Here is a 20606-nt window from a genome sequence, read left to right as displayed (position 1 = left end):
AAAAATGTACACTACTCCTCTTTGTTCAAGCTACAGGCTTCCACTTTTGCTTTTGAATAAATCAGGTTTCATTATGCCCTGATGTGTTCAAACAATGGCTAGATAAAACAAATGAAATTAAAACATATTGTTTCATGAAGCCAGAAGAATCTCTTTTAACTACACTGGACTGAAGTAATGCATGCATTTAAAACGTTAATTTTAATTATATTGAAGTCAGCCTTCCTGTTTTAGGTAGTGAAATTCAAAATGAGTGATTATGCACTAATCAGAATTTAATTTTTTAAAAATAAAATGTTTGAGCATTAAAAACAATTTATATATTTGTATGCCTGTTTTCTCTAGGACCAGGAATAATGAGAGTTGGTGCTGGCATGAATGGTGGCAGCAGGTACAAAGGACTGATGCAAGATGTGAGATTTTATGAATGCAAATTAACGAAGGATGAGATCAGTGAACTTCATGCCATGCCAGCAAGGTCTGATTTGTACCCCATCTCTGGATACTTAGAATATCGAGAAGGAGAAAGCAATAAATCATTCATTGTTTCTGTCAGAGATGACAAAGAAGAGGAAGGAGAGGAGGTGTTCATTCTAAAGCTTATTTCAGTTTATGGAGGAGCACGAATTTCACAAGAAAACACAACTGCAACATTAAGAATCCAGAAGAGTGATAATGCCAATGGACTATTTGGTTTCACAGGAGCGTGTATTCCAGAGGTAGAAAAAAACTATTAACTTGATCCATGAAAATCCTTAATTCAAACCTAACCAGCATACTTATTGGATACAGGTAGTCCTGGTGTAGCAATTGCCTCGTTTAGTGACTGTTTACAGTTACGACAGTGATGAAAAGTAACTTTGCAACAAATCCTCATTTATGACCTTCGCAGGTCTGTAAAGCAAAGGAAAGCTGAAGTAAGATCATAAGCACAATTGTGGTTTCACTTAACGACCACTTCGCTTAATGACTGAGTTGCTGGTCCCAATTGTGGTCAGTAAACGAGTACTACCTGTATCCTCATTTTCTTTTCAGTTTCAGCCCACCATATGCAATATGGGGATACTGATACTGACCTTGTAATCTTACAATAATTTCAACTCTTCTGCATAGATTCAGTTGTTCAGAGGGGACCTGCAGATTGCTATCAAAATGCAGTCCTCATGTTGCATAATCTTGTTAGTTGAAAAGTCTTCATACTAGCAACACATAATCCAGGGGAATTATTTGAATTAGTTTAGCAGTAACCTGGGGAATTGTTAACTGGTGGTAGGCTTATAAGCAGGTAAAGTATACAGGCAAATAACACCATGGGAAGTGGAAAAAGAATGGTAGCAAATTAAGAGAGAGGCTTTCTTTTAGACTATTAACTTGGGGAGACAATGGATAGAAGACTTTTGTCTACTGAGTAGAATTTTTATCTCTTACCATGCTTTGCAGATGATTATCATACAAACTCTGACTTTAAGAACAGATGCCTCCTTGTTTTCTTATTTTATTCCTACCTTTTTCTTTTGTTTCATGCATTTTATATGGTAACCTTGCCAATGAGAAGTGTCTCCTTGTTCATCATTGGTAAACTGCTCTGGGAGCCCAAAAGAAGGATGAATGAATGCATTTAAAAGCTGAATATTGCTTTTACTGTAACGTATGAATGTGACATCATACTACATTTCCATCCAGACCTCAAAACAAATCTTCTGTTTATCATACTGTTTACTGCAATTTTTATTTGTTTATAGGTTTCTAATGAAGGTTCTACTGTATCTTGTGTAGTGGAACGCACCAGAGGAGCCCTGGATTCTGTTTCTGTCTCTTACAGTATCTCTCAGATTGATTCTTATGGCTTTAATTACACTGTTACTGACTTTGCTAGCAGTCACGGAATGATAACATTCCTTCCTTTCCAGAGATCAGAGGTAAATCATACATTCTTCTTCAAGTTAATCATATGGTTGTTATTCATTGCCACTTCGAAAATTTGGATAATATATTTTGCTAATCTTATGCTCAATGTTGTTGCTTATGGAAATAATTCTTTTTGATTACTATCAATGTATTTTCAGGAATGCAAACTAATTTCAGTATTTATAACACGATTTCTGCTTTTAACTGAAGGTTCATTGCCCTAGTTACAGATTGTAGCTAATTTGTATTTATTTGCACTGTATTTATTTACACTAAGTGTTGTCATGAGTAAGTATGGCGAGCAGGGGGCTCCCATCCAGACTGTCAAGCACATGCGTAGCACTGAGGAATTGTTCAGCCATTCAAAGAGACACAGACCGGGACCGCCTTAACCCTTGGGGGTTATATGTCTGGGTTTTTCCCACGCTTCTTCAGTTTGTTAGGATTCCTGTTAAGTACTAGCAATAAATATTAGAGACCAGTTCCTCGTCTCAGTGTGTTTCCTGGTTGTTAGGACAAGTGTAGACTGATGAATAACAATTAGAGTGGAAATGCCATAATATCTTTTCAAACAACAGGCAGTATCAGATAGTCTGGGTAAATCTTTCATTGTAATAGCACTAACCTTTGTACAAGAATTTTTTAAAATTAAATAATTGTGATACTTAGGGGACCATCCCTTGACACTTGTGTCTTCCATGATTCTAAACTTCCATCTGAAAATAGCTTGCCCTGGCACCTATTTTAATGTTCTTTTATCAATATACAACTATCCCTTAATTTTTCCCAAGCCTTTTAAAATCACAGTGGAGTTTTTAACTATATTTTAGCTTTCTTTATTTTTTCCTATTTATATTTCTTTTAAGTATTTCTATATTTGTATGATGTTTTAATGCTGCCTTTAGTATTTTAGCATTATGTTGTTCATTTTTAAATTCCTGCTTTATTTTATCAGTGTCTAAATAATGCTTTATTTGCAGTAGTTTTTAAATAATAGGATTAGGATAAAATAACGGTTGATTAACCAAAAGTGCTTACATGAGATTTTGAATCCATTAGAAAACCTCTTCAGGTTAATATATCCCTAAAATTGAGTACAGGTATATTCTCAGACTGAAATTAGGGTTTCACATATTCAACAATGTTTATGTAAGTTTCTCACATTTTTGGATTTGCCTTTTTAGTGCAATGACAGTATTTTTATTTAATTGTGTTTTCTTTCTGCCTCTTCTTCTCTATCCCTTTTCTTCCTATCCCCAGGTTTTGAATTTGCTTGTGCTTGATGATGATATACCTGAACTGCAAGAATATTTTCAGGTGACATTAGTATCTGCTGTTACTGGAGATGGAAAAACAGGCTCGACCCCTACCAGTGGAGCTAGCATAGATCCAGAGAAGGAAACTACTTACATCACCATCAAAGCTAGTGATCACCCTTATGGTAATAATTATAGGGATTCTGTTCACACATTACATTTATTATTGATATGTATAGATTACTGTATAGTTATTCACATATAGCATCAAGATGTAGGCAGTTGGTGTATGCTATGGACAGTTTGCTGATCTTCAATGTAATGCAACATGCATATGTTCAGGTAAGAGTTCTGGATTATTTAGCATTCTTCATCCATTGCTATATGTTACTAAGTGTAAAACACCTGCCTAACTCTCACAGCATTTCACATATATGACTAAAATAGTTAATGTGGAAACCTTGTAAAATTACAGCCACTGTTCTACTAGTTATGCATCCTGTTATGTTTAATAGGACTTGCATAGGATTGTACTCTCTAGCAAAATCACTAATTCTTCCTAAACCATGATAATATTAAGTAATCCTATTATAAGAAGTTTTACATGTGGCTGTGTCCCATCAAAAACAATTACAGGATGCAATATTTTTATGATATTGAATAAATATATCAAGAAACATTCTTTGCTGATCAAAATGCATTGTCTCCCTACCCCATCCCCAAAATGAGAATGTGTGAGATTTAAGAGTTAAAAGGACAGAGTAGAGAAAAATGCTGCAGCTTTATTAATGGAACCAATAGGGAAGGAGATGTTCCTGAGGCTGAAATGTCTGATTATTCAGATAATGTAATGTTGATCTGCAAAGGAGGCCATCAGAGATTGCCCTAAAAGATTGCCCTATCAGTGCAGTGTTACAGATTTTTGAGTAACCCAGGCCCCTGCCTCTGTATGCTTGTAATCCAGGCCACATGGGCATTACCTCCTGGCTATTGGGTTCAGAGCAGGTGTTCAGATTATGGAGTGAAGCACCACTGGAAGAGGCAGTGATGAAATTTCTATCAGTGTTAGAAGCATCAGCTACATCCAAGAGCAATCTACAGCTGACAAACATCAATTGGATATAACTTCCTGTGGGTTGTCTGCTATGGCATATATATTATTTATTATTGTTTTTTCTTTAGAATAATTGCCTTTTATTATCTATAGATATTCAAGGATTTAATTAATTGCTATAAACAGTTATTTAAATAATTTAGGCAGTTCATCATCTAAGAATCAGCATGGCACTCTACATGGCTCCTGCCTTTCCATGTTTTCTCTTTTCAAGTCACTATCAATTTATGCCAACTGGGGAAAGACAGGGACTGTTTTTTACTAGAGTTAATTATCCAATTGCAAAATTGCATACCTAAACTTATTTTTCCATATTTGTATGCAAATTCACTTGAAAAGGTAGCCCTGTCCACATGGACATGGATCTTTATATATTCAATTTATGTATCAGAGACAAACTGATTTTTATTAATAAATGTTTTGCCGGCACTTAAGGCTAAATAATGCAAGATGTATTTTTTTCACCTGTCAGGTTTGTTACAGTTCTCTGTTGGGCAGCCTCCTTCAGACAATGATGAAATCATTCTTTCAGCCATGACAGCACCCCACATTACTGTCAAGGAAGAAGTAGGACATGTCAGCTTGCTTGTTGTTCGAGCCCAAGGCCTACTTGGGACAATTGTGGCACAATACAGAACAGTTGCACTAACAGCATTCAGCCCTCAAGATTATCAGGTATATGAAAAGCTCTCTAAAAGAGTTCATAAAGGCCAATTAACTTTACCTTTATGAGTTTATCATTGGAATAGTACACTCAATGTGTACTTTTCAGTGTTTCAGAGTGAAGAGAATAGTTGGGATTGCTTATAGTGTGGTGTTTTCCCTGCTACCTGTGGAATTCTTGCCTGAGCTGGGTTCTGTTGTTGGATTGGCAATAGAGTTCCCTAGGCCTGGGGATTTCAATTTGCCACTCCATGATGTTGAGTCCAAGGTAGCTTAGGAGTTCGTGGCCTCCACCGCAACCATGGACTAATCCCAAGTCATTGATAGCCTGACACATACCAGGAGCCTCATGTGGATCTTGTTTTTAATTTGGGGTGGTTGAGACATGATTGGGCAGTGGAGCACACTAACATCAGTCCGTCGCCGTGGTCAGATCACTCTCTGGTTGCTTTTTGATTCGCTGGTGTCAATCCTCCCTCCTCAGAGACAGGGCCTGTTGGATTGGCCTGCCCCAAGTGACTGTTGTCATCCTTGCCATCTTTACTCTTCATTTTTGTCCCTTGTTGTTTTTCTTGTTTTTAATATTTTAAACAATTTGTAAACCACCCAGAGTCGCTGGGAGTTGGGCAGCATATAAATAATAATAGTAATAGTAATAATATGTTTGATCAGAAGGCCAGAAGGCAGCTTTAGATTTGCTCAAACTAGAGAGCAGGGGGTTCTAATGAGCCATCAGTTTTGCCACCTTCAGTGGTCCATAGGAGCACAATTCATCCAAGATACTTTGGATCATCTGTCCTAGAAATTCCAGTGCCATTTGAACATTAATATTAACACTAGTTGTCTGTATATGTTTGTATGTTTGTGTTTTTTGTATATATACATATGTGTAATTTGCACTTATGTGTGTGTTTCTGTTTATATAATTTGTACCTTCCTAAAAGGGAGGCAACTCTCTTATACTGTGAGGTCATCAAATTGTGTGGGATGATTCAATCACCAGTGTGTTCAGCTGTAGAGAGAGTGGAAGGTACCAGAACTCACCAGTATTCCTGTAATTTTCAGTACGGCTCCTAATAATCTTCTCTCAATTGTGACACAGTGAGACTGTCATGTGTGTCCTGGGAAAAGCAAAGCAGACATATATAGTATTAATTGGCATACAAACAAGTTATATTTCAGATTGTTTTTCCCCTCTTATGTCCATAAACAGATATTAATACAAATGACAACTGTTAGCTTTTTTTTCCCTGCAGGGAATTACAGGAACCTTGGAATTTCTGCCAGGAGAAAGATACAAGCACATTCTTGTTAACATTACAGATAATTCTATCCCTGAACTGGAAAAGGCTTTCAAAGTAGAATTGCTGAATCCAGATGGGGCAGGTAAAGGTTCATAGAATAATTTCAACACATACTGTCTCTTTGGAAACTGAAATTTAGTTACGTTTAATTCATTCTGGCAAAATTCTTTCAAAAGTGAATTGAATTTTCTTCAAAAAAAAGCATAAAATCTTTAATTTTCTTTTGAAGATGTTAGCTTCATATCTTCGCTGTGGTTAAACTAAACAATACTCCACATAAAGTAGGCACTATGTAGGCTTTGAGGTACCATGATACTAGGGTATATGTCAAAACTTCCCCTTTATCTGATACACAGTTATCTGAAGCTTCCCCAAAACCTCATATACCACGTCTAGGAGTATTCTTTAGCTTTATGATAACCCCAGAACTGAAGCCAATTCCAACTGTTGACTGCCTCTGATACCATGAAAGCATTATTGCACAGACACTTTTGCTGTATGACAAATATCTATAATTTAGCCCCATGTGCTCAGGATCTCTAACATCAGTTGCGGAAAATGAAAGCACACTGTTTCCAGCTATTCATGTTACTTTTTTGCAAGCCATAGAATTAAAAATTGGTATTAACCGTTATCTTAATGGTTCATCTTTGATATATTTAAAGGATGAAAAATTAAATCAAATCAGAGTCAAACTGCAATCTTCATTTTATTGTCATCATAGGATGTAAAGTTGCTCTTGATAAGTTGTAGTAAGATTATCTCTCCACCTTCCATTGCCTAAAAGTAAACAGTACATCTGCATATTGCTTTCCTAATCCAAGCATCAGAGCAAACTTTTGAATAGAAATTACTTCCTAGCTGATCTTGGCTGATCTTTAAAAATCTAATCTGGTTAAAAGTTGGATGAGACACCACCAGGAAATCCCTGGACTACAGGCTAGACTGTGAAGTAAAAAAAAAAAACACAGATGAACGCAATGTGAAATAGCTTCTTCTTTGTTGGGAAGAAAACTACATGGACTTCTGTAGTTACCGCCCGAAGTCACTTGTTCGGATGGGTGGCTATAGAAATTAAATAAATAAATAATTAAATTTGAGGAAGTCTATTCTGTAATTAATTAAATCCCCCCTTATTTGTTTTAGCATTGTTTCCAGCACATATTAATTCAGAGAATTTCAGTTTATAGATTCTGCCTTTTCCAATTTCTTTGCTCTTTCACTTATGAAGTGTCTGTCGCTGTCATTTAAGGATAGTTGATATAGGTAGCTAACAAAAAAGTCTCAGCTTTGCTTTTTATTAACAATTCTTAAGGTTTCAGAATCCTTTTAAAGTTTTCAGGTCCATCTTCTTTGTTTGCCTTTGTCCCAAATGTTTTGAAATGCTACCTATCACCCATTTTATATATATATGTGTGTGTATTGTGTATCTTTGTCTTCTTAAAGTTGCTGAACTCTTTAATGGTGGCAGTGGTAGTGGTGATGGTGATTTGGACTTCTTTCCTGCTGTCCATCAATACAGTAAGCAGTTAATTCTGGATTTTTTTCCCTTTCTCAGAAGTATGGTTCATTGTTTTAAGAACAGATTTGGCAACTTTAAGATGTGTGGACTTCAAATTTGGCAACTTTAAGATGCATGGACTTCAACTCCCAGAATTCTGGTTGTGGAATGCTGGGAGTTGAAGTCCACACATGTTAAAGTTGCCAAGTTTGAAAAACACTGCTTTAAAAGAAGCTGTACAATATTGTACAATCACATCTTAATGAGAACTTAGCTAATTTATTTTGCAGAGTCCTTGGTGCTCTCTGAGCCTTGTTGTTTTCTTGCAGACGTTTCATTGCCAGACTAGGCAACATCTTCAGTGAGAAGAGGGAGTGGGCCTTGCTCTCAGTTTATATACAGTGGCTTGCCCTGCTTGTGTTGGTGGGGGTGTTGTTCTCTCCTTAGGAGTTCTTTGACTTGGTTGTTGTTTGCTGCTTGGTTGATTGCCTGAGTTAATAGTTCCTTGATTAAGGTGTATAAGCCCAAGAAGAAAAAACAGGAGTTATTTACAACATACAGTGCAAAGACTGTAACAGCCACTATGTAGGACAGACAGGCAGAAGACTAGCAGAGTGCATCCACAAACACCAACTAGCAGTCAGAAGACATAATGAGAACTCCTTAATCTCACAGCACATGGACAGACTGAACTATAGTTTCAGTTGGGAAACCATGAGCATCCTAAACCAAGCCAAATCCAAAAATGCCAGAGAATTCCTGGAAGCCTGGCACTCAGACAAAGCAGCCATCAACAGACACGTAGAGGTAAACAACATTAACATACCATTCAAAAGAGACAATGAAAAGCCAAAAAATCAGAACACCTCCCCACTAGCAATCAACACCCAGATATGCAAAAATCAGCACTAGGATTAACACCAGATGAACAATCAAACAGCACAATACACCCTAATCAAGGAACTATTAACTCAGTCAATCAACCAAGTGGCAAACAACAGCCCAATCAAGAAACTTCCAAGGAGAGAACCACACCCCCACCAACACAAGCAGGGTAAGCCACGGTATATAAAATGAGAGCAAGGCCCACTCCCTCTCCGCACTGAAGATGATGCCTAGTCTGGCAATGAAACGTCTGCAAGAAAACAACAAGGTTCAGAGAGCACCAAGGACTCCACAGTTCAACCCTGAGCTACAAATATTTGCTTCACTTTATTTTGCTTTGCCTTTTTCCCCCTTCCTATTCAAAGCCTGCAGACTGGTTTGTTTTCAAAGTATATTACCAGATTTCCTTCCTGGGGACATAAGCAGAGCTCTCTGTGTCCCAAGGCACAATTTTCAGATCCCTCCCACCCCTGGCATGGTAAGAAAGCTCTCATGCCAACCTCCTACATTTCTGTCATGATGATTTACATATAAGATGTTTTTTAAAGACTCTTCTGTGCCCTAGCTCTTTCCCAGACCCAGAAAGTTCAGGGAAGCTTGCTGAATGAGATAAGCTATAACACTAAGTTGGGAAAAGGGGAATCCTCTGAAAATCATGTGGAGGTATATTCCAAGAATAGAATTTATTCAATTTAATGAGATCTTCCAACCTTTGGAAGAAGATTTTCAATACGTTAGATGACTGCTGTGAGGAGGAAGTGGCAGAAAAGCTGCCTCCTTCTAAAAGATTTTTCTCTGGATCTACTTGTGTGTTTAGGATTGCAGTTCAAACCTTTTGGGATATATCAAATAACATTTATTTCAGTTCAGTTGTTTTTATTTGATATAGGCTACTAAACTTTGGGTATTATAAGCAAAGGTGTGATCCAATTGATTAGTTAGAATTAATGCATCATATATATCTTTATCCTTGATATCAGCAGGCAATCTGGGAATAGCATCTCATATCATAGTGACTATTGAAGCCTCTGATGATGCTCATGGGGTTTTTGAGTTCAGTGCTGAATCCCTCTCTCTCAATGGAACAGAACCTGAGGATGGAAGAGGAACCGTTACATTTGAGGTCAACAGATATGGTCCCATATACTATTCTTGAGTTTGCATACTTTACTTGTTATGGAAATGCTCCATGCCTATATACTTTTTCAAAAATAGGACTTCTTTTGGTGATAACTGTAGTAGTCATGATCTCTCTCCCAACTCTCTCTAATAGGCAGAGATACCTGAGTTTCGTGAGATAGGAAATTAGAAATACTTTAGTTTTTACTCACTTACAGTACCCATATTAGTGATGCTCCAATTCAGTGACAAGAAGCATAGGACACAGAATAATAATTTTATAAAGAAGAGGTCCATGCTCATGAGATCGGGGATTGTGACTATATGACAGAAAGGATTACAAAAAATGCTGAGTGCCTAGAAATCTTTTCTCAAATTCATTTTGCTGACTAAAATTGCAAACATGCATTTGTGTAGTATGTAAGGTGGCAGGGGAGCCTCTATCTAGCTAAGTGATTTGGTTATTTGTCCTCCATGATGCAATAATAATGACGTATTGCTTTGCTTTTCAGGTTATTAGACATCATGGTGCATTGTCCCAGGTGATGTTATATTGGTTTATAGTGCCAAATGATACTGAAGATGTAGTTGCAACAAGTGGCGACATAACTTTCCACATAGAGCAAAGAAAAGCAAACTTAACTGTGCAGATATTGCCTGATGAAATTCCAGAACTAGACAAGACATTTTCAGTTTGTATCATTAATATTACTTGTGGACGACTTGGAGTTCACACAAATGCTACATTGACTATTCTTGCAAATGATGACCCATATGGACTTTTGATTTTCTCTGAAAAAAATAGGCCAATTAAAGTTGAGGAAGAAACCAAGAATGTCACCCTTACGATAGTAAGGTTGAAAGGTCACTTGGGCACAGTCAAGGTTACATATAGAACCATGCGTGACGAAGATGAGTCACCCTATCTGCCATCAAATATTGCAAGGGCAACATTGAAGGAAGATTATCTGCCCATTTCAGGATTTGTAATTCTTTTAGCCAATGAAAGTGAAGCTACGCTAGACTTCCCTATTCTGGATGACAGTGAACCAGAGAAATCAGAATCTGTATTTGTTGAGCTTCTTGGTGCTACTTTGATAGGAGAAGTCCATCATCAGCCATGTAAGGCGAACTCTGTATTACTTTTGTTCAGTAATATGTAAAGCCTAATCTAAATTATATTTTCTTTACAAAATTATATTTAGCAATACTATACATGACTAAGAGCCACTTTGGTTTGGCGGTTAAGGTACTGAGCTAGGAGTGGGAAAATCTGACTTCTAGTCTTGTCTTAGGAACAGAAGCCAGCTGGTTGACTTTGGGCCACTCTATTTCAGCCCCAGGAAGAAGGCAATAGTTCTGAAAACTATATAACATTCTCCAAATATATATCAGTGCATAGTGAAGAGCATAGTCAAATATTAGCAAATTGGTAGCAACGTTTGTGAGTGGCAAAGGATTCAGTAGCAATGTTAATTATCCCACTTGAATGAAAATCAGAATATAATTGTTCAGTAAAGTCCTGCAGGCTGTCATAGTGACTTTCCTTTAGTTCCTAATCATCTGAATGTTTTCAGCTTTGAAGCTCTGTGAGAAAAAAGAAACATCTTGGACCTTTCATCACAAGAATCTTAGATCTAATTATTTACTTCATGCTAAATCTGTGGAAAAATAAGAATCTAAAAGTATAGGAAATATAGAAAATGCCCTGATGGATTGTGTCAAAAGTTCACTGTAGTTGCAGATGTAAAGTGGGATGGGGTGGATTAAGCTGCAGATAGAAAACTGTAGTGAATACTGACCTTTTTGAAGATCTTCCTTGATTTCTTCCATGTTTTGCCTTGCTCCCTGTTGCTACCATTGAAAGAAATTAGGTATATTAAGTAGGTGTTAAGAGCCCCCTTAAATGATGAAGGAACTTTGGATCCTCCAGATTTCAAGTCATTTCCCCACCACCACCTTTTTCTGTTCCTGGGTAGCTTTTTTGGATCTTTCTAATTACTTCAATAGAATATTATCAATATTATCAGCAATATCTGTCTGTCTGTCTGACTCCATTTGACAGGGCATTCCCTCTAAAATAGGTATCCAAAGAGAGGGACCAGATTGCTTCCCCCCTCAGTGCTTTTTTCTTCTACACCAAGGTGTTCTTATAAAGTTGTAAAGTCAAGATATGAATGCAATAGCTTTCCCTAGCTTTATGTCCCCAGTAGCTGTCATTTAGTGATAGGTCTCCCCAATATCTGTCTCCAAACATAGATATATTTCATTTTGATCTCATGGTTTATACAGCTCATGCCTGGCTACTGCTCTCATTTATATATTAGAGATTTAAATGAGAGCTGATAGTAGATGGAAGATTATTGTTTTATTGTGAAATTCCAATGTACAGTTATTGTAGAGAAATAAATTGGAAATTCTTCAAAGTTCTTCTGTATTTCAGTTTCAGATTCTCCTCGCCTTGGATCTAGTGCTGATACAATTGCTCATATAATTATCAATGCCAATGATGATGCTTTTGGAACATTACAGCTCTCTGCACCAGCTGTCCAAGTACCTGAAAATTACATTGGACCAATAATCAATGTCACAAGAACTGGAGGAATGTTTGCAGATGTTTCTGTGAAATTTAGAGCAGTGCCAATAACAGCGACTGCCGGTAAGAGAGTGAAGAGATTACAATGAAATGGCAAAAAGGTACAACAATGTACACTGACTTTAGCTATAAGCAAATGGTAAGAATAATGTCACAAAGCTTTATATGGGACATGACTGCATGTCATACAATCTTTTAGCACATCCAGGAATTCAAATATTTTGTTGTTATTTGAGCATTTGTTACTCATGCAATTGAAACTATGTGATGGCTAGAATGGGGTTGTGTTCATTGGTCCCACCCCAGTCACTCATTTTTGCTAATTACATCCATACATTGAGGCAAAAGATCTGAACTGGGGAGCCCACTTTAAATACATGGTCAGGCTTCCTACTTGACACCATCCATCTCAATGTATAGGTGAGCCCAGGGAGGATATTATAATACAGTGTAGCCCCCTGCATGAGTAATAAGAAACATTTTCTGTTGAATTCAAGATCTTCTGGATGACAATACTCATCTCTCTTTTTTATACAGTGCATTAGTTTGATAGCAATGCTTCCTAAAATCCCAGAAGTAACTGTAACTTAAGGTAGTTTTCCAGAAATCAGGACTCTTCTCTGCATTACTTCTTCACCATTCCTATAAACAACATAAAATAGTGTTGAGGCTAAAACTCTTAAAAGAGCACTTGCCTTGACTGTCTGACCATTAGTTTTTCCTCCAGAAACTTGTATCATCTCCTTGGATTGCTTTTTGGATTTCTATGGAGAGGAAAAGGATAATGATGTGGTACTATGCAAGCTTTCAGGGTAACCATTTATTATCCTCCTATGCCAAGTGACTGAAATGCTTTTTTACCTTCTTCCTTCATTCTGATATCTGCTAACATGGCTTTATAATGGGGTAAGATGTAGAAATGTTTCAGCTTGGAATAAGCAAAAGAAAAACATACGTTAGAGCACGTGTTCCTTTGCTGAATTCAGGTTTATATGGGCATTATATGATATGTTTCAATTTAAATTTGCATGTAACTATTATTGCATTAATTAACCTGAGATAATCTTCCAGGTTTTCCAGATATATTGTTCTCATAGTAAAAAAGATTCATTTGATGATACGGCAAGTCATCTTAGCTTTCGAATAATCAATTCAGAGCAAATGGTACCAATCATCTGTATACGTACTTTTCTTGGTGCCTGTTTTCAGTAGACCATGGGCCCTAACATTCTCTCTCCAAAGAATCTCTAACCCACCATTTAGGGAGATCTGGGCTACAGCAGTATGAAAGATGGAATGGTTAAGAAACATGAATGCCAAGTATTTTTATAGGATAAAATAGCTGGTATTGTTTCAAGCATATTCCTATTACCTTCCCCAATCTTTCTCATAGACTCTGCTCATCAGACCTGAATTACTAATACTGTAAAGAAATAGCATCACCATGTTTTTGAATAGGCATCTTTGTCATACACAGGTGAAGACTACAGTGTAGCCTCCTCAGATGTTGTCTTACTAGAAGGAGAGACCAGTAAAGCCGTGCCAATTTATGTAATTAATGATATTAATCCTGAAATGGAAGAGTCCTTCTTTGTACAGCTGCTCAATCAGACAACAGGGGGAGCACTACTTGGGAGTCTAACTCAGGCTGTTATAACTATTGAGGCTTCAGACAATCCATTTGGATCTTTTGGTAAGGTTGCATTTGAATGTTAATAATCCCATCCATGGCATGAGAAATATCACAGTAGATTTAATTAACAAGTTTAAAATTACCTTTCATCTCAGCAACATTTCTTTTCAAAATACTTTATCTTAGTACTGAACATTTCTTCCTTTTTTGGAGACACTTCCTCAGAAACCATGATAAAGTGCTTTAGATTAGTGTCAGTGCTCTCACACTGGGCTCTCAAGGACTTTGCAATTTAAAATTTAAGACCCAAACAAGACATTACAGCCCATGTAATCCTTTTTTGTCTCTTGATAAGTACTGTGAAAGGAAAGAAGACTTTAGTCTTTCCCATCTTTGCTCCCCTCTCTGCCCACCCCCTGGTCTGCTATTCATAGTAGAATGAAAGCTACTTCGGTCCTAAATTTCAAACTGGCCTCTTGGGCACTCTGTGAAATCAGGGTATTCTTTTGTGATATTAGAGAAGACTTTTCAAAAGCAAGATGAATACACATCAAAAGAGAGAGGGGAGGAGCAAAACCTATTTTAAACCTACTTTTTAGTCTACTTCACGTGGTTCTGGTGAAGTTAAAAGATATATATTGTTCATATTCACCTCAAGCAATTGGTAATAAAATTAGAATATAAATATAGTCAATACAGTGATATTAAAGGCATGGACCATTGTTTACTTTTGTTAACCAACAACTGGAGAAAGATTAAGCCAGCCAGCATTCTGGACTAGCAGGGAAACTTTTCAGTACAATTTGGAGTTGGAGTGGTAAAATTTTATGAACTTCCTCATGTTCCTATTCCTCAAGTTCCTATTCCTCAAGTTCATATTAAACAGAGATTAAAGACATTTGTAGAAGGTTTAGCAATACTCTCTCTACCCGAGTGTCATCAGATTCTGTTCTATGGACTCTGCTGCCTCTTTTTTGAATGAGGATGAGGTCATTCAGGCAGCAGAAATGCAAGCACTGCATCTCTGGTGCTGGATTTCCATGTGATCCTACTGTCACTTTTGCTCTTGTTGGAGTGGACAGTGCAAGCTTTGTTTACTCTTTTAGGAAAATCTATTCAAAATTACACTATGCAGTAGCTTATAAAATCCACTGACATTAGCATTTGATTACCAACATTCAATTTCTAATTAACTTATGTATTAAAAGGTATGTAATGAATGGAAAAATAAATTAAAGTGAAAATATAAAATTTCATGTTACTAGTTTTCCAGATCACTGATATAGTTGTCAAAGAGCCTGAGGCCAATACAGTGATGATAGACCTGCCAATTATTCGCAATGCTGGAACGCTTGGCAATGTGACCATTGAATGGATTGCCACCATTGATGGGCAATTTGCTGTCAGTGATTTAAATGCCTTCTTAGGCAACGTTCAATTTTTCCCTGGGGAAGCCATGAAGAACTTGACATTAGAGATTCTGGATGATGATATTCCAGAAATTGAAGAGGTAAGCTCAGAAACAAGACAAAATGTGAAAAGAAAAATTATTATTTGTGATTTTTTTAAAAAATAAGTGCTTGTCTATAAAAATCATAGGTAATAAAATGTGGGACTTGTGAAAATGCAGTACTATGGAATGAGGATGATGATGATGAAAATGGAAGTATTCATTGATTTGTGGCGATAACAGGAATCCAGGGAAAACTTTCTGCTGCAGGGTTTTTTGCTGAGTTCCCAGTTCTCCAGTGTTGATCCATAGTTATCTTATCTTCTAGAGCAACTTTTCAAGAATTATACTGAGCTATTGCAGGAATGAAAATTGTTCCCTTGAGTACCACTAGAACTCTCTTGAGCGTTGGCTTGAGAGAATTATACATTTTAAATTGCTAATACCTTGAAGTTCAGGAATAATTTATTTTTTGTTTGGGAATTTTGTGGCCATGTTTAATTTCAGAATTGTATTACATTCACAACAAAACTGAAAACATATGACTAATGGTATTTTACTCTATCATACTAAGTGCTTTGTCCAAAATATTTTGCAGATTATCAGAGTGGAATTAACTCAGGCTTCCAATGGAGGTACTATTGGACTAGATAGAGTGGCAAATGTTGTAATTCCTGCCAATGATAAGCCATATGGTACAGTTTCCTTTCAACAAAACTTGTATCGCATTCAAGAGCCATTGGAGAGAAGTTCAGTTGCAAATATAACAGTAAAGAGAAGGTCTGTTTAATACTCTAATACTTTACTAGTTTATGTCTAATACATTACTCAGTTTCTCTGTAATACATTATTTATGGTGCTATATTACAGCTTACAGCTTAATGGAGAGAACACAGTTTGTAGATAAGAATGAGGCAATAATTAATATACTTTTTCAGTAAGCCAACACAAACAAACCTGAGTGTAGGAAGAGATTTTCCTTGATAGATTCTGGAGTTGCTTGAGACATGTAGAGTTTTTGCTATAAGGAAAAAATAACAAAGAATGCTGCAGTCTATATAATAAATGTTTCCTCAAAAGCAGTAATTCCCACTGATTTTGATATGATCTTTCAAATAGTGTGCATAATATATGAACTTTACTTTAAATATATGTATGTGTTTGTGTATGTTCCTGTTTTGTAAGCATTAATTTTAACTATCTCCCATAGGTATAAAAACAATGTGAAATAGCTGTTCTTAAACAATAGCAGATGAATATGCTATATGAATATGTATATGAATAGCTGCCTTTTTATTTACAGTATATCTAGACATTCTGGTCTATAAGGACAGGTTGTAATTAGGCAGACCTAACTGAAACACATCAGCAGAATCATTGCAAAATAATCACATTTATTTTCTATTTCTATGTGTTATAAAGATTAAATAAATTATATAAGGGTGGTGAAGTATGATTCTTGCTGACAGAGAGTGAAGCTGAGAACCCCAAGTAGCGTAGTTTAAAAGTAAGGACACCAAGGAAAGGTCTTGAATGAAGAGCATAGAGAGGACTTCTATTTGAGTAAACATCAGAACATATAAGCTAATTCCCACATCTGGTTACTCCTGAAAAATTAAAAAAGAAAAATGTAGGAACCATCCCTATTTCTTTGCTTCCCTTTCTACTTTTCATTCTAAGCATCTGAACTAAGGTTACAGTATCCTGTAAAGTATCCTGTTTAAAATATAAAGAAGTTCAGAGCTATGCTTCATTTTTTTATTTTTTTTGCATTTTCCCCCTCAAATTTAACTATGATTACTATATCAAAAAAACTGTTTTAATCGTTATAAATGTGTCGCTTATTTAATTTGTAGTGGTGGAAGATTTGGTCAGCTGCAGATATTTTACAGCACTTCCGAAACTGATTTCATAACACTTGCCCTAGAGCAAGGGCTGGATGTATTATGCTACTATGAAGCACCTATACAAGGAATTCCAGATGAAACTCATGTGACTAGAGTGAATATTTCACTAGCCAATGATTCTCTGTACACTTGTGCTATTCTTTGTTTGAAAGATCAAGCATGTTCAGCTTTTTATTTCTCCGGCACCTCTGAAATTCCATCATGCTTTTGGGTGGCATCTTGGAGTAGCTCAGTAACCAACAACTCAGGATTCTGGATATACAAGAAAAACCTTACCACTCTAACTCCTATTCTGACTACACAAGCAATTGCTAATAATGACTACGAGCCTGTTACAAGCCAGTGGGTGATCATGGAAGAAGGACAGGAATTTGCAAACCTCACAGTCTCCATACTACCTGATGATTTTCCAGAACTGGATGAGAAGTTTGTCATCTCTTTGTTACAAATTGTACTGATGAATGTCACTGCCAGCATTGAAAATCAGCCACTCATAGGGCAACCAAACACCTCTACAGTTGTGATACTAATGAATGGGAATGCCTTTGGTGTGTTTGTAATTTATAGCATCAGTCCCCATACAGCTGAGAATGGCCTTTATGTGGAAGTACAAGAATGGCCTCAGAATATTGTGCAGTTAATGATACATAGAACAGAAGGTAGTCTGGGACAGGTGATCGTGGAATGGAGAATTACTGGTGGCACAGCTACCCCAAATCTGGACTTCATAGGTGATGGGGAAGTCCTGATTTTTGCAGAAGGTAAGGAGTTTGGGAGAATCCTCTAATAAAAGCTCAGTGTGCTATTATGCTGTACAATCACTGCCATGTATCAAGGTTTGATTTGATTTGATTTATCAAGCTTCAGAATGACTTATAGGAAACTATGTAAGGGAAATACACATGACATGCTATTGAAGGTTATCATCCATAAATTATAGTTTGAATTCCAACACTTTAAATATTAAATATAGATATTTTATGTCACTTGAAATGCAGAATCTAAAGAGGAATTCACACTATCTTTGCAAAAGAAGATAAAATTTCAGTCATCTTTATAGTAGGTATCTGTATGTGCCTAGTCTTGTCAACAAGTGTTCAGCCATATAAAATAACAGTTGATTTGTAATTTTGATGTGCATTTGAAATAGTTTACAACTACTAATTTTGGTGCCAAAAATATCTTGCTGCCCAGGGGATGACGTGTTGTTCGGTCCTTATAGTAAATATTTGGTTAGTTGAGAGAGGGGGTGGTATTGGCTGCCTTGAAGGAGATGGTGTGTACCCCCTTCTTAAGAAACCAACATTGAACCCAACAGTCATGAGCAATTTTCGTTCAGTCTCCAACATCCCCTTTTGGGAGGATATTGTAGAGAAGGTGATAAAACTGCTGCTTCAAAGGGTTCTGGAACAGATGGATTATCTAGATCCCTTTTACTCAGGTCTCAGAGTATGGGAATAGCTTCGGTCATGCTTACTGATGACCTCTGGCAGAACTGGGATGGGTATAGGGTAACCATCCTAGTTCTCCTTGACCTCTCAGTGGCTTTCAATACTAACAACCATGGTATCCTTCTGGACTACCAAGGGGATTCAGTTCAGTTCAGGTTCAGTTAATGTTGGCAAGAGGAGAAGCTGAGCCCTGACGTGTGGGGTGCCACAGGGTTCTGTTCGTTCACCCCTCCTTTTTAACATCTACATAAGGCCACTGGATAAGGTCATCTGTTGGTTTGGGATCAGGTATCATCAATATGCTGATGATACCCAGAGGATGCTTTCAAGTCTTGTCCTGGTATCTGGAGGCGCTGTGGGTCTGGATGGAAAGAAGCAGACTTAGGCTGCTGACAAGACCAAGTGGCTGTGGATATTTTGATCACCAGGTTCTAGAAGTGTTCCATCTTTAGTCCTGAAGAGAATTGTACTTCCATCTTTGGGACCAGTACACAATTTGGGGGTCTCCTTGGACTCACAGCTCCTGCTCGAAAACAGATATAGGCCAGAAAGACTTGCACAAATTAATCTCATGAGCCAATTGTGCCCATATCTGGACAGGGATGCCCTAGGACAGTTATTCATACAATGGCCATCTAATTTTGGATTATTGCAGTGCATTCTACATAGGCTGCCTTAGAAGATAACTCAGAATCTGCAGCCGGTCCAGAATGCAACAGTAGGGACAGTTTGTTTGTTTGTTTGTTTGTTTATTCAATTTCTATAGCTGCCCATCTCAGCAAGTGACTCTGGGCAGCTTACAACAATAAAACTATAGAACAATTAAAACAATTACAATTAAAACAATTAAAATACAAAGTAAGTATAGATGGCTGCTAAGTAAGCAATGTATGAATGTTAATATAACCAAGAAATGGAACCATTCACACTTTGGGGCCCCAGGCATGCTTTTTACGTTTTGTAGCTGTAACGTAGATGCTACGGTATGCCCACATAATACCTCTGCTTCATGAGTTGCTTTGGTTACCAAGAGCCTTCTAGGTATACAGTAATTCAAGGTTCTGGCTATTACCTATAAACGTGTTCATACTGTAGTGCCTAGTTATCTGAGCGACCATCTGTCTTCCACAGTTTCTGCTCATCCTGTATACTTGGGCAGAATTGGCATGGTCCTAGTCCTATTGATTAAATAGTCTTCTGAAGGGACCCAGGATGCAGGCTTTCTCTGTCACAGCAATGATCCCAATTCAAGTGTTCTTTCCGTTTGGTACATATTGAAATAGAACTTTAGTTCAAAAAAGCAAATCTTTCCTTTAGATTCCAAAGAATGAATGTTTCCTGCAGGTCTGTGAGAACAGCTTTATTTGCCAGATTGAGGAGCCTCTGACACTTTGGTCCAAGGGCTTCACTCTAATGCTACCTTGGAAGTTCCATCACGTTTATGCCCCTTCAAAACTCTGCCTAGCCTAAACAGATATTTGAGTAGGGTAGCATAGCGAAGCATAGCATAGCATAGAATGTCTAGAATTTTACCCCTCCCCCCAAAATCCTCAAACTGGCATTTTGTTTTCAGAGATTAGAAAAGCAGTTAACTCATTCAACATGTTCTTACATCTGAGAACTTCAGTGTGACTTTTTTCATGAAATTCACGATAAAAATGAAAACATCACAGTAGGAGAGGGAATAAAACATTGGCTAGGTTCATGCTGCAACGAATAAGCAAGGACACAAATACAGGTAGTCTTCATTTAGTGACTGCCTCGTTTAGCGACTGTTAGCAGTTACGACAATGATGAGAAAGTAACTTTACAACCAATC

At 37.1% G+C, this 20606-nt stretch overlaps 1 protein-coding gene across 1 annotated transcript in view; it reads left to right on the top strand.

The window, feature by feature from the left end:
* The window catches only part of ADGRV1 (adhesion G protein-coupled receptor V1), a 252597-nt gene that overhangs the window by 33626 nt on the left and 198365 nt on the right, over nucleotides 1-20606 (top strand). Inside the window, exons 20-32 of the mRNA XM_063295429.1 lie at nucleotides 346-719; nucleotides 1743-1919; nucleotides 3169-3349; nucleotides 4751-4953; nucleotides 6198-6327; nucleotides 7692-7766; nucleotides 9615-9754; nucleotides 10263-10872; nucleotides 12194-12409; nucleotides 13824-14039; nucleotides 15245-15489; nucleotides 16028-16209; nucleotides 17286-18097. Of these exons, the coding sequence (XP_063151499.1) occupies nucleotides 346-719; nucleotides 1743-1919; nucleotides 3169-3349; nucleotides 4751-4953; nucleotides 6198-6327; nucleotides 7692-7766; nucleotides 9615-9754; nucleotides 10263-10872; nucleotides 12194-12409; nucleotides 13824-14039; nucleotides 15245-15489; nucleotides 16028-16209; nucleotides 17286-18097 (3561 nt within the window). The remainder of the gene's footprint in view (nucleotides 1-345; nucleotides 720-1742; nucleotides 1920-3168; nucleotides 3350-4750; nucleotides 4954-6197; nucleotides 6328-7691; nucleotides 7767-9614; nucleotides 9755-10262; nucleotides 10873-12193; nucleotides 12410-13823; nucleotides 14040-15244; nucleotides 15490-16027; nucleotides 16210-17285; nucleotides 18098-20606) is intronic.

This window comes from Candoia aspera, chromosome 2 (genome assembly GCF_035149785.1).
Source record: "Candoia aspera isolate rCanAsp1 chromosome 2, rCanAsp1.hap2, whole genome shotgun sequence".
NCBI lineage: Eukaryota > Metazoa > Chordata > Lepidosauria > Squamata > Boidae > Candoia > Candoia aspera.
Note: the sequence above shows the minus strand (reverse complement) of the source record. Positions and strands in the feature narration are given on the sequence as shown.